At 47.7% G+C, this 21,072-nt stretch overlaps 1 protein-coding gene across 2 annotated transcripts; it reads right to left on the bottom strand.

Annotated features, from left to right (window-relative positions):
- Positions 1–643: 643 nt before the first annotated feature.
- ZBTB32 (zinc finger and BTB domain containing 32) lies at positions 644–4,746 on the bottom strand. 2 transcript variants are annotated; one of them, XM_069550522.1, is made up of 7 exons: positions 4,285–4,678; positions 3,098–3,184; positions 2,201–2,248; positions 1,870–1,943; positions 1,685–1,753; positions 1,405–1,569; positions 644–1,223 (listed from the first exon to the last, which is right to left on the bottom strand). In XM_069550522.1, the coding sequence occupies exons 1-7, from the start codon at positions 4,386–4,388 to the stop codon at positions 946–948; spliced, it is 825 nt and encodes a 274-aa protein (XP_069406623.1). In that variant the 5' UTR covers positions 4,389–4,678; the 3' UTR covers positions 644–945. The 2 variants fall into 2 exon arrangements, with proteins under 2 accessions (XP_069406623.1, XP_069406622.1); XM_069550521.1 differs by having other exon boundaries at positions 2,201–3,184; positions 4,285–4,746.
- Positions 4,747–21,072: the final 16,326 nt, after the last annotated feature.

Below are 21,072 nucleotides of genomic sequence, written 5' to 3'. Positions count from 1 at the left end.
GCCGCGAGCTAGGGCCGCGAGAACTGGGACTATGGGAGCCTGAACCGGCCCAGAGAGCCATCTCCTGGGCCGCCGGGAGATGTGGTTCTCGCCCCAGACTCCTCCTATTGTTCTTGTCGAGACCAGCGGCCCGCGTGAACTACCACTCCCAGAGTGCAGCGGGCCTTGGACCCTCAGGGACACTGGGAGATGAAGTTCGCGACTGCAGGAGGCATGGGCTGGGTAAGGGGCGGCCGCCTCAGTTTGGAGTTTGACCCGGCAGCCGCTCCGTATGGCGTGGAGGGAAGATACTGGAGGGGCTGCGGCCTTTCGGCTCTTGTGCTCCGGAAAGGAGTCGGGTGCCTGAAAGCAGAGCATAACATGCGTTCCTTTCGAGCCCCGGGCTAGACGACCCAGACTCAGACTTGGTGCGCAGTTGCTTGCTGTGAAAGGGACCAGTAACTTGGGTTCTCACAGCCTTTCCACACAGGGCTTGCCGCGAAGTCGGTCTGGACACCACCCTGTCCTCGCGGCCCGCTGCCTCGAGGGGAGGATCAGAAGCCCCGGGAGACGGAGGAGGTGGCGCCACGTTGAACCACCAGGGGCCGCTACAGGACTAAGGGCAAGGCTGCCCCCGACGCGCAGACGAAAAGCTGGACTCTACTTTCTGGTCCCGAGAGGAGAGCACAGGAAGCTTTATTTTGGTGATGAATCGCCAGTCCTCGCACAGTTAACCGTCATTCGTGCAAACTTCACTGCCCTCACCCCACAGGGGCTCTCTGGCCCAGGTCCGCGGCCCGAGGCCGTCTGGGAGAGGGCTCCTGGCTCCCTTCCCGCGGTGCTTCTTGGAGCCGAGTTTGCTAGGCTGCCGCAGCCGCGGTGCGGAATCAGAAGCCTGCTCGCCGGCCCGTCTTTCATTCTTTAATTGTAAGCTTGGCTGAAGCCAAAGAAGTTACTGACGCCCCGTCAGGTGGTGGAGGAAGAGGGCCTACTGGGAGAGGTCGAGGCCCTAGATGGCCTCGAGGAGGAGGAGTAGAGGAAGGTGGAGCGAATGGTCCATCCCGGCGGGAGCTGACTGGGAGAGTGGCCACGCATGTGCGCCTGCATGGAGGCCAGGCTGGGGCAGCCGGCCTGGCACAGAGGGCAGCGGTAGGGTGCGGCCCCGTGCGTCCGCAGGTGCTTGGTCATGGCTGAGAAGTCCCGGGAGCGCTGGGGACACAGGCTACAGGAGAAGGGCTTCTCTCCTAGGGAAGGTGGAGGGGAAGGCTCATGAAGGAAAAAAAGGGGCGTGAAGGCTCGCCTAGGGGTAGGTAGGGGCAGCTGGGCAAGGTTGTTGCTCGGGAGCACGGCACTCACAGAGGGACTTAGGAGCGGGCCCACTGGAGTTTGGAAGGAAGCAGTTTGCACAGGGCAGGACGCCCGTACCTGTGTGGACACGGTAGTGCGTCTCCATCTGATGTTTGAGTGAAAACCTCTTCCCACAGACAGAACAAGAATAGGGCCGAGACCGAGCAGGAGTGGGTGGGGGAGGGTGTGGGTGAGATGGACGGCTTGCGGTGCCGACCTGACTCACACAGGTTGCTAGTTTACCTGTGGGAACAAAAGGCAAAGGAGGGCAGGGCTGGGATTCCCAGAGCCGGGTCACTGGAACACTCAGGCTGGGGCCATAGTGGCGCTGAGGCAAAAGCACCCTCACTCTACTCACCTGTGTGCCTGTGATCAGACTCTTCCGGCTCCCCAGGGCTGAGCTGTGTGGGGCCCTGGGGGAGGGAACCTGGAGGGAACAGAGTGAAGCAGGCACCCTGCTCAAGCTGGACTCCTGGAGCCCTGGCCTCAGTCCCAGCCTCGAGACCACGTTACAGGGTGCATGCCAGGCAGTGAGGGGCTTACCTGGGGTGGGGCTGGAGGAGGCCAGCTGGTTCTGGCTCCAAAGGCCTTTATGGAGGTTTAGGGGCAGTGGGATCCTGGGGGTGGGATGGGGAAGAGTTACAGCCTTGGTTACACCTGGGATCCTGCAGATCCCTTTCTGGGGAGGGAGGAGTCATAAGTCCTCTGTGGGGCCTGGGCTTTGGCTTGCCCTGTGGTGACAACTTCTTGTCCTACCTCAACTCAGGAAATGTATAGTAGAGATAAGAGATGTGGTACCCTTCCACCCATCACTGCTGCCTCTCCTGAACCACTCCCTCCCAGCCAGAGGTCTTCCATAAGCCCTTCGACTCACCTCTGGTCCCGAGGCCAGACCTCTTGCCAGGCTCCAGTCATAGGGATGCTATGGGAGAAGGGAGTGCCATATCTAGGTGGCAACAGAAGGATGCTCCACAGGGCAGGCTGGCCCTCCCCCAACCAAGGGGCCTCAGCCCACCAAGGGCTGGGGGTGGTGCCAGTTTGGAAGGAACCTGCTGGGGGAAGGGGGCCAGGGAACTCCCGCAGACTTTCCTCAGAGCCCTTTGCACTGTCCCTCAACCACATGATTACTTCTTGCTTCCCACTGACTCTGCCATGGCCAACAAGGGCTTGGTGGAGTTGCTCCTTTGGTCTCATCTGCTCCCCTCGACCCTCCAGAGTTGCCTCTGCCATGTCAGGGCTCTCTCTTGGCGGCCGCGGCCTGTGCAACGTCTCCTGCTCTTTCCCACCAGTTCTAACAAACTTCTCTGGTCTCTGCTTCTCCCCAAAGGCCCCCACGCCTCTCATCGAGTCCCTTGTGTGTTTCTCTAGCTCCTCCTGTTGGTTCTTCAGCCCTGGACCCAGCTCTTCTCTAGCCATGTCCCTTCGAGCCCTAATGCATGCCTCCTCCAGGGACTGCACCCCCAGTGTTCTGGCTGCCTCCTCAAGGGGCCCCAGTTCCCCAGGATGCAGCTCTAGACTCTCCCCGTAAACAAAGTGCAGAAGTTGGGCAAAGGTGGAAGGGCTGATGCCTTTCACCACAGCCCAGTGGCCCCTGCGACCCAGTTGCTGGCTCACACCTGCCAGGACCAGGCTGTGGGCAGGGAACTCCTGGCTCCCCACTGTGATCAGGGTATCACATAGTGCTGGCCGGAGCCTGGCTGCTAACCGTACCAGCCGATCAGAAGCATAGGGACTAGGCAGTCTTGTTGGGGACAGGGGCATTGTGCCTTGCCTTGGTACCAATCTCAGAGGTTCTGAGAGAAAGGCCACAGTGTAGGGTCCGTGGTGAAAAGGGGAGGGAGGAACCGCATACTCAAGCCTGTGGAGGTGAGGGAAGAAAGTGAGTTGCTGGATTTGAATCAGTTCTCTGTCCTGAATGGAGCAGAAAAAATGACCCAAGAGAAAACCCGAGGCTGTTCAGAATCATAGCAGGTGTGGAGGTGGTGAGAGAATGGAAATTAGACCAAATTCAGGACTTAAAAGAACAAGGATTGCACATTGAAGAGCTATCTCAAGTAGTGGATAGATGGGTCCTGCCAGTTGGCAATGTCTGACTTAAGGGAGAGCAGAGTTGGCAATGTCTGACTTAAAGGAGAGCAGACACTGATATTTCTGCTTCTCCAAGCTCCTCTGCAGGGAAAGACCCCCGAACAGGCCCCAGCTCTCATTCCAGACAGGATCACCACAAAACCCAGTCAGCCCTGTAAGTTAGGGGTGGAGCTAGACACCGTTTCATGGGAGTTTAGAAAGCCAGTGTGTCCTCCTCCTGCAAGCCTGTCATGTGGGGCTGAGGGTCCTGAGAGGAAAAAAGGGCAGCAAGATGGGGTCATAGCTGCAGAAAGCAGGCTCAAGGCATCAACTGATCATCTCCCTCAGGATGAAACTTCTAGAAACCATCCTCAGAGAAAGAACTGGAAGTGACCAAAAGCTCCCATGCAGTGAGATAAAGTGAGCAGGCTGGAACCCACAGGAGAGAAGGCTCCTCACCCAGGGATGGAGAGATGTCGGAAAAGGCTTTGACCTTGGAGGAAGCAGGCGAAAGGGAAATGGAAACTGTGGAGGGAGAGGCTGTTTCCTCTCAAGATAAGGATAAGGAGACAGTTCAATTTTGTTTTTCATAAGCCAAAAGTGAAGATTAGAAAGACAGAACCCAACAAGGCAGAAGTTTGTCACACATCAAAACCACCACCTTGGCTTTTAAGAAGAGAACTGGGAACCCAGATACAAAGAGACAGACCTAAGTGTCCCAGAGCCCAGCAGGCATATTCCTAAGTGTAGGCTCACCCTGAGTACAGATCCCGTAGAGGGAGGAATTACTACTTGGACACCTCACAGGGAGGGGTACAGGCTGGCAGGAAGTGGACAGAAAGAGGAATGTAATGGGAGGAAAGTCTCAGTTGGGGAGAAGCAACCACTCACCGGTTGTAGCTTCCTCCTGGACACCGCATGCTCTGAACTGCTGCTGGGGCTCCTGGCCCCCCTACTCTGGAGCTAGCCCCGCCCCTGACTTCACAGTCTTCCATTGGGTGTCCCAAGTATCAGTCTGCCACAGTCCCCCAAGGGGTGTGGTCTTACACCCCTGGCTGAGCTTCACCCCTCCAGGAGAGACCACTCCTCTCCTTCCAGAACTCAAGCATTCTGCCTCCTGACCTCTGGTCTTATTTCATCTGTGAATTTCTGGAGTCAAAGAATTATATCTGAAGCAATAAGAACTTTGGGATAATCAGACCTGCATTTGACTCTCATCTCTGCCATCTGCTAGTTGAGTCACCTTGGGCAAGTCACCTCTTTGAGCCTCAGTTACTTCATCTGTGAAATAGGGATAAGCTCTGCCTACCTCATTATGAGGTGGGGTGAAGATGAAATGACATGATGTATGTGAAAGTGGTTTCTCAGTACGTAGCATCATTCAAATAGTATTAGTTCTGTTTCTTAGAGGTGTCAGTAGAGCTCTAGCAGCTGGAAGCTCTTTATACTACCTCAAAAGTAAAAAGGACTGAAACATCTGGATTCTAAGAAGAGAGCGAAAGAGGGCCAAAAGCATGCCTCCTCCTCCCTCTCTCTGACTTGGTACTGGGAAGCTTCCACTCCTCTGTGGGAATGACCCAGGCCATCTGGGCCATCGCTGGGGACAGGGTATGTGAGTGACTCAGATCCTCCCATCACGCTTTGAAGGGGGCAACCCCAGGAAGGGCCTGCGGTGGTCTCCAAAGAGAAAAACTTTTCTTGGGCCGGTGACAAATGACATTTCTCTGAAATCAGGACTTGCGGGGTTTCTTTGACTTCCTGCCCGGGGGATGAAGGTCCTCGGAGATTTGCCCTCTTTTCACAGTTTAGCACTCCTTAACCTGGGGAAAAGATGAGGTCTGAGAGACTCACATTTCTTTTTGTTTATTATTTCTTGCAGATTTTTCATGCATAGAACAGGTATTGCTAGATAGCTTACGATATGTGCTTGACATATGCCTAATAAATAACTAGAAGAGTAACAAGTCAGGCACTGGTAGGCTGTTCTGATGACAAGACCCAGTCTGCTTTCCCCAAGGCTTCTCTACTAGATGCTAGAGTCTGATTCCCTCCTAGACTCAAATATTATGTCTCTCAAACTCCTGTTTCGCCTTTTGGCTTCAGGACCCCCAAATGTTCAGACCACCCTTCTACTCTGTTGAGACCTAACACACCTTCATTCTACCTCTCATTCTAGCTTGGGTCCAAGCAGATGTTATCCCTTCCTAGATCAGACAGGGTGTGCCAATGGGTGGGGCCAGTGGAGGAGCAATAATAGTGTGGGGAGAGGGGAAGATGAGTCAGAGTGAAAGGGAAAATGCAAATGGGGAAGTTGTATTCATTTGCTACTCTGGTCGTTAAATATTTTCCATTTCTAAGCTTTCTAACTCCTCACACCACCACACCCAGGGACCCATAAAATACCCATATAAAAGACCCTTGACTTGGACACGAAAAACACCAATCCTTGACGTGTATGTATATGGAGGGAAAACATCCTTCCTCCCACACAGAAATACTCTCTGAGGATGTGGAATAAGTGGGAGAAGCCACAAAGGAGGAACCCCAACTGTAGGTATAGGGGTCTGGAAGATGATGTCATCACCCAGGGAGTGGGGTCCCCCTCACTTCCCAGGCCTACAGCATGTGGCCGTGACTCAGCTCCCCCACTGGTGGTTTGCCCATTGATGTTCAAAAGAGTTGGAGGCTGTGCTCAAAGAGTAGCATTTTCTTATCCAAATGCAGTTGACAGGGAGCGCCAAGGGGCTTTCAGGAAACCTAACAGGGAGGGTAAGGGGTGAGGGGACTCTCTGTTCAGTGAACTAAAGCCCCCAAGGTTGGGAAACCCCATCTTTCCCTCCAACTTGGTGTCTACCCTCACCTAAGGCTATCCCTTTAGAGACTGCCTCCTTAGAGCTGTCGGGCCCGCTACACCTCAGCCCTTCTTCCTGCCTACATTCTTGACTGCACAGTCCAGACCATCTTTCACTGAGCAGTGACAGCAGAAGCAAGTACCACTTTGACTTGGAAGGTAAGCACACTGCTGACTCTTCCTCTTTTTCTTGCCTTTGGCCACAAGTCATGAGGAACTTCCCCAACAAGGGAAGCCTTGCCACCTGCACTGGAAGCGCAGTCTCTTTATCACTGGACCACCAGAGGATGTTGTGTTTCTTTTCTCTCCCCCACCCCCCCCCCCCGTCTCAGAAACCTTGCCCACCCTCCACTTGCCAGGCTGCCTCAATAGGAATCTCCTATTGAGTTGTCTCTCTGGGGTGGAGCTAGGAAACCACAGGTTTTGCGGACACAAGTCTGCATCTTGGGATAGAGTGGAGTAGGCAGGAGAGTTTACATAGGATATAATTGGAAGAGAAGCATGTGGGAAAAGGAGGTATGATTTTTGCCTCTCAGTCCTTTATAATACTTATATTACTAAGTAAAGTTTGAAATCTGATATCTTTTATTCTTACTGATATACCTGACCATGAGCCCCTTCAAGCACAACTCAGCTTGATGTAAAAAATGTCAAAATAGCAATATAAGTACGGATTCTCTCTAAATATTATAATTAAAACTTAAACCATCAGGGGACTTCCCTCAGTAGCTAAGACTCTGTGCTCCCAACACAGAGGGGCCAGGTTCGATCCCTGGCCAGGGATCTAGATCCCTCCCACAAGCTGCAAATAAGAGTTCATATTATGCAACTAGAGATCCTGCATGCCACAAGGAAAAGCGAAAGATCCTGTGTGATGCAACTAAGACCTGGTGCAACCAAATAAACTAATTTTTAAAAAGAATCTGCCTCTTAAAAAAAAAATGGCTAAACCATCAGAATATGCCAATTAGAGGTATGCTTATTTGTTTTATGAAAAATACTCCCTTTGTCTCATGTATTAAATATTAAGTACCTCCAAAGTCAGGTTAAACAAGATTCAATTTAGGAAAGTTCTATGAACTTTCCACTCTTCCTGGAGACACATCACTTTCTGCAAATTAAGGTGATTAAACTTCCCACATTTTATACAGCTTAAAACCAATTACCCAAACCCTACAGAAAACTTGAAGTGTTCATTCTTTAGTTAAGTACATCCAAGACATACCGGACAAGAGATGCCACAGAGTGGATGCGCTTCTTTCTTCCCTTAAATCTATGTTCTACATAACCCAAGATCTGGATACAGTAATAGGCAGGTGAGCTGAATCTAGGTCATAGAGACCCTATTATAGCACACTTTTTGTAGATTAAGTGGCAAAAGAACCAGACTAGAAATAAAAACAATTTAGATTCCACTGCATCTTCACAATAGACAGCTTTCTTCTTCAGCCTTAACTTGGGGCTAACTCTTCTGAGACCTTCAACTTCCTCACAGGGACTACTTTCCACCAGTGTTGAATATCCATATTGCCTCAAATCCAGAGGGCGCCACTCTGACCTTCAGTTGTGTCCCTCCCCTTAGGCTGAGAAGTCCAAGGGTATCTAGGAAGTACACACTTGTACCTCGCAATTCTAGACCATACTTTGGGAACTCAAAACCCCTGACCTCCTTGTCCAAATGGTCCACTACCCAGGCTCACATGAGCCTCAACCCTAGATCTATACTCTTCAGAATGGTGTGGCCCTGAATGGGTGGAAGGGGCATGGAAACTGAGCTTGGACAGGCAGGCTAGTGTGTGAGACACCTTGAAGTGTGCGCTAACACCAGATGTGGGGAGAAGAAGGAAAATCTCCCATTTCTAGTTTTGCCTAATAGATAATAGGGGGGCCTGCTTTAATCTAGTAGTTGTTAACCTCTCAGGGGTTCACTATCCTTTTTAAAATCGTATGTTATGAAATCAACTCTTTACATCAGAAAATTGTAGATTCTCATACCATTTTGCATATGAATGACAAGAGAGTCACAGACTGCTCTGAACCATCCTCGGACAGGATCCACTCCTCTTCTTTGTGGCTGCTCCCCTCCCCACCCCTGGCCCCAACAATACACATACAGTTTTTCTGATTACTTCCAGGAGCTCACAGACCCTTGTAATCCACTCATAGACTACCCCCTTGCACCTCACCTTTGGTTTGAGAACTCTGGGTGTACATGAAAGCACCCTGAAAGCTTTAATACTTCGTAGAATTTGAACAGCTGAGTGAAATTAGCTATCAACTTCCTGCACCATAAGTATAAAAATCTTCAGTAAAGACAGCACAAGTGACTTCCTAAAGAGCAGGATATCTCACACACCTCCTCCTGTGTCCAATACAACGTCCATCTTCCCCAAGCCCCCGCCCCATGCTTATAACCTGATATCTTCTGGAAATGACCAGAAACAGTTTGGGGGAAAAATGGGGACAGGAACTAAAAGGTCCCAAACACAACTCAATCCTGATTCTGTCTAGGGCCACCACAAGTCAATAATACTTCACGGAGGGCAAACAATCTGCTGGAATTCAGAGACACGCTCCTCTCCCTGGAACCTCCAGAACACCACGGGCCTAACCTCTTTGCCACATTGTCCAACTTGTACCCAGTACTGGAAAATCTTCCGTGAGCACCCCAACCTGGAATCCAGAGACCTCCCCACCCCCAAGGCCTTGCAGCCACATGGTCCCAGCACAGCCAGGATGCAAAGACTCTTGACAACTTCCTGTTGGGCTTTTGACTTCATCAACACTTACTCTCAGCCCAGGCTGGATCCAGAAACTCCAGAAGGCCTCTCAAGTGCTTACTAGTTTCATTTCTTGGTCAAAGACTCCCACTAACCTCTGGAGAGTCACAGATCTCTCTAGTCACCAGATCCAGGCTCAGTCCAGAACCCAGACAACCTGTGATGGTTCAGAGGCCATACCACATGGCTACTGACCGCACACAGAGCTCCAAGTGCCTACAACTGCCCCAAAACATATTTCCAAATCAGGCTATCTCAGGGACAACGGACCAATTCATAAGACATGCTGGCCTGGTTTCTGCCCAGCTGGGCCCAACAGTGCCCAAGAGACCCAATTTCCAACCTCTCCAGGGAAGAAGGAGTCCCTAGAGGCCAAAGCCCTCCTTCCTTCTCAATCTTCCTCCTCACGACAACCACTCAAGCCCCCATACCTCAGCTTTACCTGGGCCAGGTCCAAGCCCGAAGAAAAGTAAGAAAATCCATGATGCTTACCGACTCAGGCCCTGTTCCTCTTCCCACTCAGCCTCACATTCACTCAGGGCAGCACAAACCCGAGTGGCCGTTAGAAAGCGGAGCGGCGCGAGGCTCACTGCGCGAAGCCTGACCACGTGCACAGCTCGCTGGTCCTGCAGGGAATCCGAGGCAGAAGCTGATTGGCTGCAGTACTGGCCACACCCTCTGTCTTGGCTCCACTCCCCGCCCTCCCCTTGCCCTTCAATCCCCGCCTCTGCCTCGCGACCTCCGCTGATTGGCTGCAGAGCCCAAGCTCTTGCCCACCTGGCCGGCGCTGTGGCGAGGAGGCCTTAAGTCTGATTGGTCTGCGGACTTAGACTTCAGGCCTCTAAGGCTGAGATCTCATCCACCAACTGGTCCTCAAGGTTTTGTAGCTGCGGAAATTGCTTGTCCCATCCTCTAAAAGACTGAACCTCCTCCATCTGCATCACCTTGGAAGCTCCCTCCGTAAGGGCTCAGGGATATCACTTCTTTCTTGGTTCTGTCTTAACATCCTGAGTAACTCTCACTGCAAAGTCTTTCACCTTTCTCTCAACCCCTTACAATCTGTGGAGAAATGAATGTGATTGGATAGGGGCATGGGGGGGGCGGGGGGCGGGGAAGGCAGCCAGGCTTTGAATGCTTGTGGGTAGCTCCCCTTTCCCGCCTTTTGCCCTGCTGAACGATTAATTGGCTGCAGAACGCACCCTGCCCCATCCGGGAGTATAGGGAAACAGAAGACACAAGCGTGGGCAGTCAATGCTCCATTGACGCCTTAACAGTCAGCTGAGTCGGGATTTAACCGCGTACTTCACGTACCAACCGCTGCTACACCGTAAAGAGAATGACCCATTATGCTGCCCTGCCATTAACTTGCCCCGGGTTAGAACCCGGCCAGCGGGCTTTCTGATTAGGCGGCGTTTTGGTGCTGACACACCATGCCATTCTGAGGTGGGTCGACGGCCCACTATCCTTGCTGACATAGCACGGTGGATAGGTTGGCCCCACTCCTAAGTGGCTTAGCTTGGACGCATCCAATCAGGCGTGAGGGCGCTTTAAGGAGGCGGGGCATTGCGCCACCGCTTCCGCTTCTCATTGGTCCCGAGGCTCGCTTCTTCGCCTTTGATTGATCAGAGGGCCAGAGGGAGCCAAGCCCAGCGGTTTCGGGCGGCGGGTACAATTCTGTCCCTTTTGCTTCTTTGCAGCTTTGGGGTTCTGGCGAGTGTTGTTTGGCGTCTCTTTCCCGTGGCTAGTGAAGAAATGGGGGTGGGGTGTGGCATGGGGGAGGATCTGGAAGGGGCCATGCTGAGGGGGGCGTGACTCAGAGGATCCTGGAGCAGTGGGAACCGAGACCTGCGAAGGCGAGTGCCTGGGCACGTGGGAGCTAATAATCCTTCAGATAGTAGGGGAAAGACAGGCGCTGTAGCATTGTTAACAACAGCTCCGACTTTAAGCCCTTTATTTCTCATCTCATTGAATCCGTCTATTACTAGCCAGGTTGAACGCGGAGGGCTAGAGGTGGTCACTTGTCTCAGGTTCCACAGTGAACATGGGCATTGCTGGGACTCTGACCTTTTTCTGGTGAGAATTCAACATCCGAGCTACACTATAGTTAAATAGGATTGATCTTATAGATGTGGAATCGGGTGTGATGTGGTCACATTGACCTTGGTTTAACTTCATCTATAAATAAGGTTTTTGTTTGGGTTTTTTTGTTTGATTGGTTTTTGTTGTCGTTTTTAGACTTGAATCCCATTCCCATCCTGAAGGCCCAGAACATATTTTCAACTCCTCAGGGCAAATGCATTTGCATTCTAGAAAAGGATATTTTAAAAATCTGCATCATGATATCTTTGCTGGTTTTTGGTCACTAACATCAAACCAGGCCAGTTTAAAGTGCTTTACATGCATCATCTGTTTGAATCCTCCTAACAAGTTCTATCAGATATTTACTGTTATTTTTCTTACTTCACAGATAAGTAAATCGAGGCTGATTTCCCTAAGATCTCACCAGGAGTAATTGCCAAAGCTGGAATTGAATTCCTGTTGCAATTTGACTCTAGAGCCTAAGCTCCTAACCGCTGGTATATACTGTCTCTCATGCTAACAGCTAGTGTCCAGAGAGAGGGCACACATGGTCCCAGGGAATCCTCACAGCCACCCCAGGAAGATGAATGACAGCACCCATTGAAGCAGACAACTGAGGCTCATGGAAGTGAAGACACTCAGCTCACACAGCTAGTCCATGGTTGAGCAAGGAGTAGAATCAATGATACCCAGTCTTCTGAATCCAAACCCACAGTCTTAATCTCTCCTCACACTGCTTCCCTCCCATTTGACTGGTGGAGAAATTGAGGCCCTGAGGAGAAATCAAAGCTGGAACTCAGATCCAGATCTATGAGACCCAGGAGATCACCCCCATACCACATTGCCTCCAAGAATTCGGTGTCTAGTAGATTCTGTGTTTGGACATGACTGAAGCGACTAAGCACACACAGCACAGATCCTGTGTTAGGTGAGGTGAAAAGTCTCAGCCAGCCAGCCTTGTCTGCAAGCAGTGAGGTCATCTGGTCCCAAAGCTGGCCCTAAAGGTAGTTGGGAGACTATTTCACAGCCTTGGAATCTTTGGCGGCTTCTCACTGAGAAGCCTGTAATCATAATTGTGACAATTTATTGAACACTTTTTATGAGTCAGGTGAGGTTGAAAGCGTTCTGCATGTATCACCTCACTAAATCCTTTTAATTCTAGGGTATAGCAATTGTTATTGTCTCCATTTTACAGGTAAGGAAACTGAGACCCTGGGATGGATGAAACATTTCTATGCTTACAGAGCTAGTGAATCATGGAGCCTGGATTGGAATCCAGCCCTTACTCAAGCCCTCAATTCCAGCTACTCAGCACATGCAAGCATGAGAAGATGGAGTGAGGGACCCTGAGTTCTGGCAAGATGGAATAGGAAGCGTTGTTGGCTTCATTCTGGAAGTCGTATTATAAGATTAGAAGAGCCAGCTGTATGAGATGAGTAGAGAAATAACTATGGCTTATGGACCAGCGATCCCATGCCAGGTCCTATGCTAACTAGATTTATGTTGAGAAGCAGAGAATCTTGTGGTTAAGAAGCTGGACACTGGATCCAGTCTGCCTGGATTCATGTTCTTGCCTTGCTGCTTGCTAGTTATGAGACCTTTAGCAGCTTACTTAACCTGTCTTGACCTCAATTTCCTCATCTGTAAAGTGGGGTTAATGATACTAAATACCTCTTAGGACTGTCAAGAGGATTAAATGAACTAATAGAACAACAGCATCTCTTTTCTTCCGCAGTGCCCTGACACTGAGTTGTTTCCTTGTAATCAGTATCACCTGCCTTAATTCTGGTGTAGACACTGAAAATTAAGTCCAGATATTTGCAATGGGAAAATATAGGGGAAGTATTCTCCTGTGGCAAGTACAAAGCCCTTGAGAGAGGAGTGAACTTAGTATTTCTGAGGGATAGCACGAAATCTAGCTGGAGCCAGGCAGATGACTAAGACTCAGGAGTTCAACTTAGCTGCACATGTGCTCATAAGAGGCATCAAAACGACCTTGTGCTTTTCAAAGCATGATGGACTTTACCTAAGCTTTGACCTCTGGGGAAACTCAAGGCCATGTTTATTTTTGAGGCTCAGTATCCAAGCACAGGTAGGGGGGCAGGAGGAAAAGGGGACGACAGAGGATGAGATGGCTGGATGGCATCACTGACTCGATGGACGTGAGTCTGAGTGAACTCTGGGAGTTGGTGATGTGCCGGGGGCCAGTGTGAGGAACTCTGCCCATGGCAAAGGTCATGAGGAAGGAGGCACGCAAAGGCGTGATCAAGCCTCAGGAAACCCCCTGTTCCCGAGCATCTAACCCCCAAACCAGAGTCTTGTTTTATGCTCTCACCTACACCTCTGACTTTACCGGGGGCTCTCCCCCATAACCGTTTCTCTCGGAGGAGTAAACGTGCAGCTCCAAGGCAATAAAAATTCCTGGGTGTGACAAGAGTGTTTCAGCTTTCGGACTCCTCTGAAGGTTATCTAGCCTGCCTGTATAGGTTCGTCCGGCCACATGTGATTGTTTACAGCCTCCCAACCTGAGAGGCACAAGATGTTTTAGACTTACTAGAGGCAAATTCTTTTGGGGAGTTAGAAATTATTAGTATAGTGGGTTGGTTAGGAATTATATTGGTGAAGGGTTTTTTCATTTGCTGTGTCAATAATTGCTGCTAATTCCCTGCCCTGGGTGGGACAAGGATGTTTCAGGTCAAACCTCTCTGCTGACAGACTAGCTTGTGTGACAGGATTATCCACACTCCTGCCACTATGCACATGATTGTTTACTACCTCTCAACCATAAACAGCACAGAGAGTTTTGGAGTATTTTGAGAGTCTTAATTAGCATAGGGCTTTTTCTTCTTGTTGAGTCAATGATTGCCGCCAGGCCTCCATATCCTTAGGCACCTGGGAATATATTAATCAATGTATTTGAAATATAGAAAAGGAAATATAGTAGTTTTTAAGGTTAGCAATACTAGACTTTTTGAGTTAATGAATTTTCTGTTTTGTAATAGATCACTGTACTTTGTTATAAATTGCTGTGTCCTTACACTGTAAAAATGTAACTTCATCACTATCTTAAGACTAAATAGATCTTAAGGGGAACATTGGTGAAAAGATTTTCATTTGTTGGGCTGATGTTTGCTGCTAAATCTCCATATTCCCTGCCTTTATAATGAATATAACTAGCATATAGGAGAAATAAGCATTAACCTTTAAGTATATAGGAGAAATAAGTATTAACCTTTAAGATTAATCATGTTAACCTTGGGTTAAATAAATTCCTTTCTTGATTGTAACTCACTACACCCTCACCCTATAGGAATGTAACTTTCTTTGGAAGGTGGTGCCTGGTTTAAGAAAAAACACTCTTGGAAAAAATAAGTTTTCGGTTATCAGAAAGAAAGGATCATAAAATCCCTGAGACCTTTTTATGTGAAGCACCTGATTTTGATAAAGGTCAGGACTGCTGACCCCCGCGTGACTCTGTATTCATCCCTATGTGTAACAAAAGGTATATAAGCAAACCTAAAAATAAAGAAAATGGATCAGTTTCCGGAAAGACTGATTCCCCCATGTTGTTATTTCTTGCTCCTGTTTTTCTGGCTGAATTCCCATCTGGAGCATGGATGCTATTCCACGTAGACCAAGTTATTCAGCCTCTTTTTCTATACTATCTCCTACTACACTATCCGTTTCTAATCTCTCTCTATATCTGTAATTAAATATGTATATTTCCAAAGACTCTGACCCCATCCCCCCCACCTTCGAATCACCCTGGATCCACCGGGGCTGGACCCCGGCAGTGATGGACAGGGAGGCCTGGCGTGCTGCGATTCATGGGGTCGCAAAGAGTTGGACACGACTGAGTGACTGAACTGACTGAACTGAACTGAACTGATGCAAGCACAGGTAGAGATGAAGCTTAGAACTCAGGTTGTCTTGAACCAGGGCTCAGGTTTAAGGGTCAGAAAACTTGCATTTGATCAAATATTTATGAAACTTCAAAAGCAAAGCCACTCGCACAGAGTCGGACACGACTGAGCGACTTCACTTTCACTTTTCACTTTCATGCATTGGAGAAGGAAATGGCAACCCACCCCAGTGTTCTTGCCTGGAGAATCCCAGGGACGGGGGAGCCTGGTGGGCTGCCGTCTATGGGGTCAGTCGCACAGAGTCGGACACGACTGAAGCGACTTAGCAGCAGCAGCAGCAACGAAACCACTATTCAGAAAAGTCCACCAAGTCTCACCCTGTGCACATGTCGTCTTGCCTACTTTTCTGTTTCTCACTCTTTAATAAGAGTCAATGTTTCACAATATTCAGAAAAAAAAAAAAAAAGCAATGCCACTTGTGCCAAACCCTAGGAAGACTTAGCCGCTTCAAAATCTTTAAAAGATTAAGGTTCTAGAAAGGAATGAGACCTTAAAACATATCTTTCCAGAACCAAATGGAAAGTATAACAAATAAAGCCCCAAAAGGGCAGTCAAACCAGGGCTGGGAGAGGGAAAGGGTGAAGGAAGGTGGTGACACCAAAGTATATATTTTTGGAGGACCTGCTATGTGCTAGACATGGTGTTTAGTACAAAGCATATAATGGCAAATGAGAAGAGACCAAATGTATTAGTCTGCTTAAGCTGCCATAACAAAATACCACAGCTTGGGTGGCTTAAACAATACAAATTTATTTGTCACAGTTCTGGAGGCTGAACATTCAAAATCAAGGTGCCAGCTGCCGGCTCCCTGTGTCTTCACACGGCCTTGCCTCTGCTCGTGCACACTACTGTTGTCCCTTCTTTTTCTGACAAGGTGCCATAAACCGAATGTTTGTTTACTGCCCGCCCCCCCCCGACATTCATACGTGAAACCTAATCCCCAGTGTGAGGATATTTGGAGATGGGGCCTTTGTGATGGTTAGACCATAAGGGTAGAGCCCTTATGAATGGGATTAGTGCCCTTATAAACGAGGGTTCAGAGAGAGCTCCCTTGCCCCTTCCGCCATGTGATGTTACAGTGAGATCACCATCGACAAACCAGAAGGTGGGCCCTCACCAGATACCCAAGATGCCAGTGCTTTGATCTTGAACTTCCCAGCCTCCAGAACTGTGAGCAATAAATTTTATAAATGTTTGTAATCTATCCAGTCTATGGTGTTCTGTTATAGCAGCCCAAACAGACTAAGACAGAATGAAGGATATTAGTCCTATTGGTTTAAGTTCCTGCTCTTAGGACCTCATTTAATTTAATTCCCTCTGTAAAGGTCCTATCTTCAAATACAGTTACACTGAGGGTTGGAGCTTCAACACATGAATTTGAGGCAGGGACAAAATTCAGTCTATGCCACCAAATATCTATAACTGAGGAATTAAATAGTCCGGTAGGGGAGATGCATAATATTTACATCATGTGAAGGGAGCTGAGGAGAACAATTCATATGTCAAATCTGGAATCAAACTGACAGGGTCCTGCCTCTGTCCCTTTACCAACCATGTGGACTTGAGCAGGTTTCTTCCACTTTCTGTGCCTTGAGAGAATCAAATGAACAGATATCCTTGAAATCCTTAGGTCAGCCCCCGACACAGAGTAAGTGCTCATTAAATGTTGGCTATTGTTATTCATTACAAGTAAAATGAAAACTTGCTAAAATGTTCTGAAGGAAACCCATAAGATAAAGTAAAATTCTGACCTGGCCAATGTTTTCAAGAAAGACTTCCTAGGGGAAGTGATGTTTGTTTTCAGATCTGAAGGATGTGTACATACTCACAACCACATTGTGGAAGGAGGAGAGTTTTCCAGGTAGTGGGAAAGTAGGTTCCAGAGCTCTTGGGTGGGAGGAGACTGGCCGAGAAGTCCAGTGCCTCTGGAGCAGAGAGAGTAGAGACAGGAAGCACAGGGGAAGCTGGGGAGAGTGAGACCGGTGTGGTTGTCAGGGCCTCGTCTTGCAGACCATTCATGTTCAGGAGTGCTAGCATTCTCTTAAGAGCCATGCAAACTCACAGAGGGAAGTGTCTTTTTCTTTTTTCTAACAGAGACTAATAGTCTGATGAACCTTCATGTACTTATCACCCAGATGCAAGAGCTATCAACATTCTGCTTTTTTTTTTTTTTTTCCCCATGCTGCATGGCATGTGGGATCTTAGTTCCATGACCAAGGACAGAACCTGCGCCCCCTGCGGTGGAAGTCCTAACCACTGGACCACCAGGGAAGTCCATTCCTGCCTTTCTTATTTCATCAATACTCCCTCAGTCTTTTAAATGTTTTTGTCCTTGAACACATTCTACTTAACAATGAAAGCTATTAGGACAAAAATCTCTGGAGAAGAGGAAATACACAAACCACTTTATTAGGGGGAAAAGGCACACACATATTTGGTTTTATCTAGAGATAATGTATGGTTTAAAAAAATTATTTGGCTGCATCAGGTCTTAGTTGCGGCATGCGGGATTTTTGCTACATCATTTGGGATCTTTCAGTGGGGCGCACAAACGCTCTAGTTGTGGTGCTTAGGCTTAGTTTTAGTTGGTCCATGGTATGTGGAATTTTAGTTCCCTCACCAGGGAAGGAACCTGCGTCATCTGCATTGCAAGGCAGATTCTTAACTACTGGACCCCCAGGGAAGTTCCAATGTATGTGTTTTTTTAAAATGATACATTTTTAAAAATACTTTGAAAAATGCTTAAAAAAATTTTTAGTACCAGTCAATAAACTTAACAGTGCAGGAATACTTTTTTTATTATTTTTATTGTGATTTACAGATACTGTATTTTTGCTTTTTACAAATAGAACGCTTGTGGCAACCCTATGTTGAACAAGTATTGGTGCCATTTTTCCAATAGCATTTGTTCATATTTCCGTCTCATATTTTAGATAATTCTTGAAATATGTCAACTTTTTCATGATTATTATATTTTATGGTAATTTGTGACCAGTTATAGTTGATGTTATTATTATAATTGTTTGGAGGCAAAGACAGGGAAGTCTGGCGTGCTACAGTCCGTGGGGTCGTAAAGAGTCAGACACGACTTAGTGACTGAACAACAACCACCACCACAAACCAGGCCCATACAAGATAGCAAACTTAATAAACGTTGTGTGTGGTCTAATTTCTCCACTTATCAGTCATCCCTAATTGTCTCTCCCTTTCTTCAGTTCAGTTCAGTTCAGTCGCTCAGTCATGTCCGACTCTTTGCGAACCCATGAACCACAGCACACAAGGCCTCCCTGTCCATCACCAACTCCTGGAGTTCATTCAAACTCATATCCATTGAGTCAGTGATGCCATCCAACCATCTCATCCTCTGTCTTCCCCTTCTCCTCCTGTCCCCAATCCCTCCCAGCATCAGAGTCTTTTCCAATGAGTCAACTCTTCACATGAGGTGGCCAAAGTACTGGAGTTTCAGCTTCAGCATCAGTCCTTCCAATGAACACCCAGGACTGGTCTCCTTTAGGATGGACTGGTTGGATCTCCTTGAAGTCCAAGGGACTCTCAACAGTCTTCTCCAACACCACAGTTCAAAAGCATCAGTTCTTTGGCACTCAGCTTTCTTCGCAGTCCAACTCTCACATCCATACATGACCACAGGAAAAACCATAGCCTTGACTAGATGGACCTGTGTTGGCAAAGTAATGTTTCTGCTTTTGAGTATGCTATCTAGGTTGGTCATAACTTTCCTTCCAAGGAGTAAGCGTCTTTTAATTTCATGGCTGCAGTCACCATCTGCAGTGATTTTGGAGCCCCAAAAAATAAAGTCTGACACTGTTTCCACTGTTTCCCCATCTATTTCCCATGAAGTGATGGGACCAGATACCATGATCTTTGTTTTCTGAATGTTGAGCTTTAAGCCAACTTTTTCACTCTCCACTTTCACTTTCATCAAGAGGCTTTTTAGTTCCTCTTCACTTTCTGCCATCAGGGTGGTGTCATCTGCATATCTGAGGTTATTGATATTTCTCCCGGCAATCTTGATTCCAGTTTGTGCTTCTTCCACCCCAGAGTTTCTCCTGATGTACTCTGCGTATAAGTTAAATAAGCAGGTGACAATATACAGCCTTGACGTACTCCTTTTCCTATTTGGAACCAGTCTGTTGTTCCATGTCCAGTTCTAACTGTTGCTTCCTGACCTTTAGGGCCTCCTTATTTCCTGAAACACAACAATACTGAAATTAAGCTAATTAATAACCCCACAATGGCCTCTAAATGTTCAAGTGAAAGAATTACATGGGAATTCCCTGATGGTCCAGTGTTTAGAATTCCATGTTCTCAATGCCGTGAGCCAGGGTTCAATCCCTGGTCAGGAAACTAAGAGCCCACAAGCCATGCAGTATAGCCAAAAAAAGAGAAAGCATCGTACACCTGCCATTTTAAATAAAAAACTAGAAATGATTAAGCTTAGTAAGGCAAGTTGAAAGTCAAGATAGGCCAAATGTTAGGCCTCTTGTACCAGAAAGTTAACCAAGTTGTCAATGCAAAGGAAAGTTCTGGAAGGAAATGAAAAGTGCTACTCCAGTGAATACATGAGTGCTAAGAAAATAAAATAGCCTGTTTGTTGCTATGGAGAAAGTTTTAGTGGTGTGGATAGAAGATTAAATCAGCTACAACATTCTCTTCAGCCAAAGGCTAATCCAGAGCAGTGCCCTAATTCTCTTCAATTTTATGATGGCTGAGAGAGGAAGATGCAGCAGAAAAGACTAAAAGCTAGCACAGGCTGGGGGACTTCCCTCGTGGTCCAGTGGTTAAGACTCAGCAATTCCAATGCAGACAGTGCGGGTTCCACCCCTGGTTGAGAAAATAAGATCCCACATGGCACACAGTGGGCATCCCAGGTGGCACTAGTGGTAAGGAACTTGCCTGCTAATGGAGGTGATATAAGAGACATGAGTTCCATCCCTGGGTCGGAAAGATCCCCTGGAGGAAAGCATGGCAACCTACTCCAGTATTCTTGCCTGGAGAATCCCCATGGACAGAGGAGCCTGGCAGGCTACAGTCCATTGGGTCACAAAGAATTGGACATGACTAAAGTGGATGAGCACACACTCATACCACGCAGTCAGTCAAAAAAAAAAAAAAAAAAGCTAGCAGAGGTTTGTTCATGAGGTTGAAGGAAAGAAGCTGTCTCCATAACAGAAGAGTACAAGGTGAAGAAGCAAGTGTTGATGTAGAAGCTGCAGCAAGTTATCCAGAAGATCTAGCTAAGATAATTAACAAAGGTGGCTATGCTAAACAACAGATTTTCAATACAGATGAAACAGCCTTCTATTGGAAGAAGATGCCACCTAGCACTTGCATAGCTACAGAGAAGAAAATGTCTGGCTTCAAAGGACAGGCTGTGTCTCTGGTTTGGGCTAATGCAGCTGGTGATTTTACACTGAAGCCAGTGCTCATTTGCCATTCTGAAAAGCCTAGGTCCCTTAACAATTACGCTAAATCTATGCAGCCTGTGCTCTGTAAATGGAACAAAAATCCTGGATGGCAGCACATCTGTTTACATGGTTTACTGAATATTTTACACCCACTGTTGAGACCTACTCTTTCAGACAAAAAAGATTCCTTTCAAAATATTACTGCTCATTGATAATGCACCTGGTCATCCAAGAGCTCCAATGGAGATGTGAGATTAATGTTGTTTTTCTGCCTGCTAATACAACATCCACTCTGCAGCCCAGAAACCAAGTAACATTTTGATTTTCAAGTCTTATTATTTAAGAAATACATTTTCTAAGGCTATGTTTCCGTATATATGATTCTTCTGATAGAGATGGGCAAAGTAAATTGAAAACCTTCTGGAAGGGATTCACCATTCTGGATGCCATTAAAAACAGTGTGATTTATGGGATGAGATCAAAATATCAATATTAAAAAGTTTGGAAGAAGTTGATTCCAACCCCTTGAGGGGTTCAAGACTTCACTGGAGGAAGTAGCTGCAGATGTGGTGGAAATAGCAGGAGTTCTAGAATTAGAAGTGCAGCCTGAAGATGCGAGT

This window comes from Ovis canadensis, chromosome 14, assembly GCF_042477335.2.
Source record: "Ovis canadensis isolate MfBH-ARS-UI-01 breed Bighorn chromosome 14, ARS-UI_OviCan_v2, whole genome shotgun sequence".
NCBI classification, from domain to species: Eukaryota; Metazoa; Chordata; class Mammalia; order Artiodactyla; family Bovidae; genus Ovis; species Ovis canadensis.
Note: the sequence above shows the minus strand (reverse complement) of the source record. Positions and strands in the feature narration are given on the sequence as shown.

What these genes read in the sequence shown, in the direction of transcription:
- ZBTB32 (XM_069550521.1), bottom strand. Translation starts at nt 4,388, where the DNA reads ATGGAAGACTGTGAAGTCAGGGGCGGGGCTAGCTCCAGAGTAGGGGGG. An exon ending in CTCCTCCAGCCCCACCCCAG is followed by an intron (nt 1,754 to 1,869) that starts GTAAGCCCCTCA and finishes TGTTCCCTCCAG; the next exon opens with GTTCCCTCCCCCAGGGCCCC. An exon ending in GCACTACCGTGTCCACACAG is followed by an intron (nt 1,224 to 1,404) that starts GTACGGGCGTCC and finishes CACCTTCCCTAG; the next exon opens with GAGAGAAGCCCTTCTCCTGT.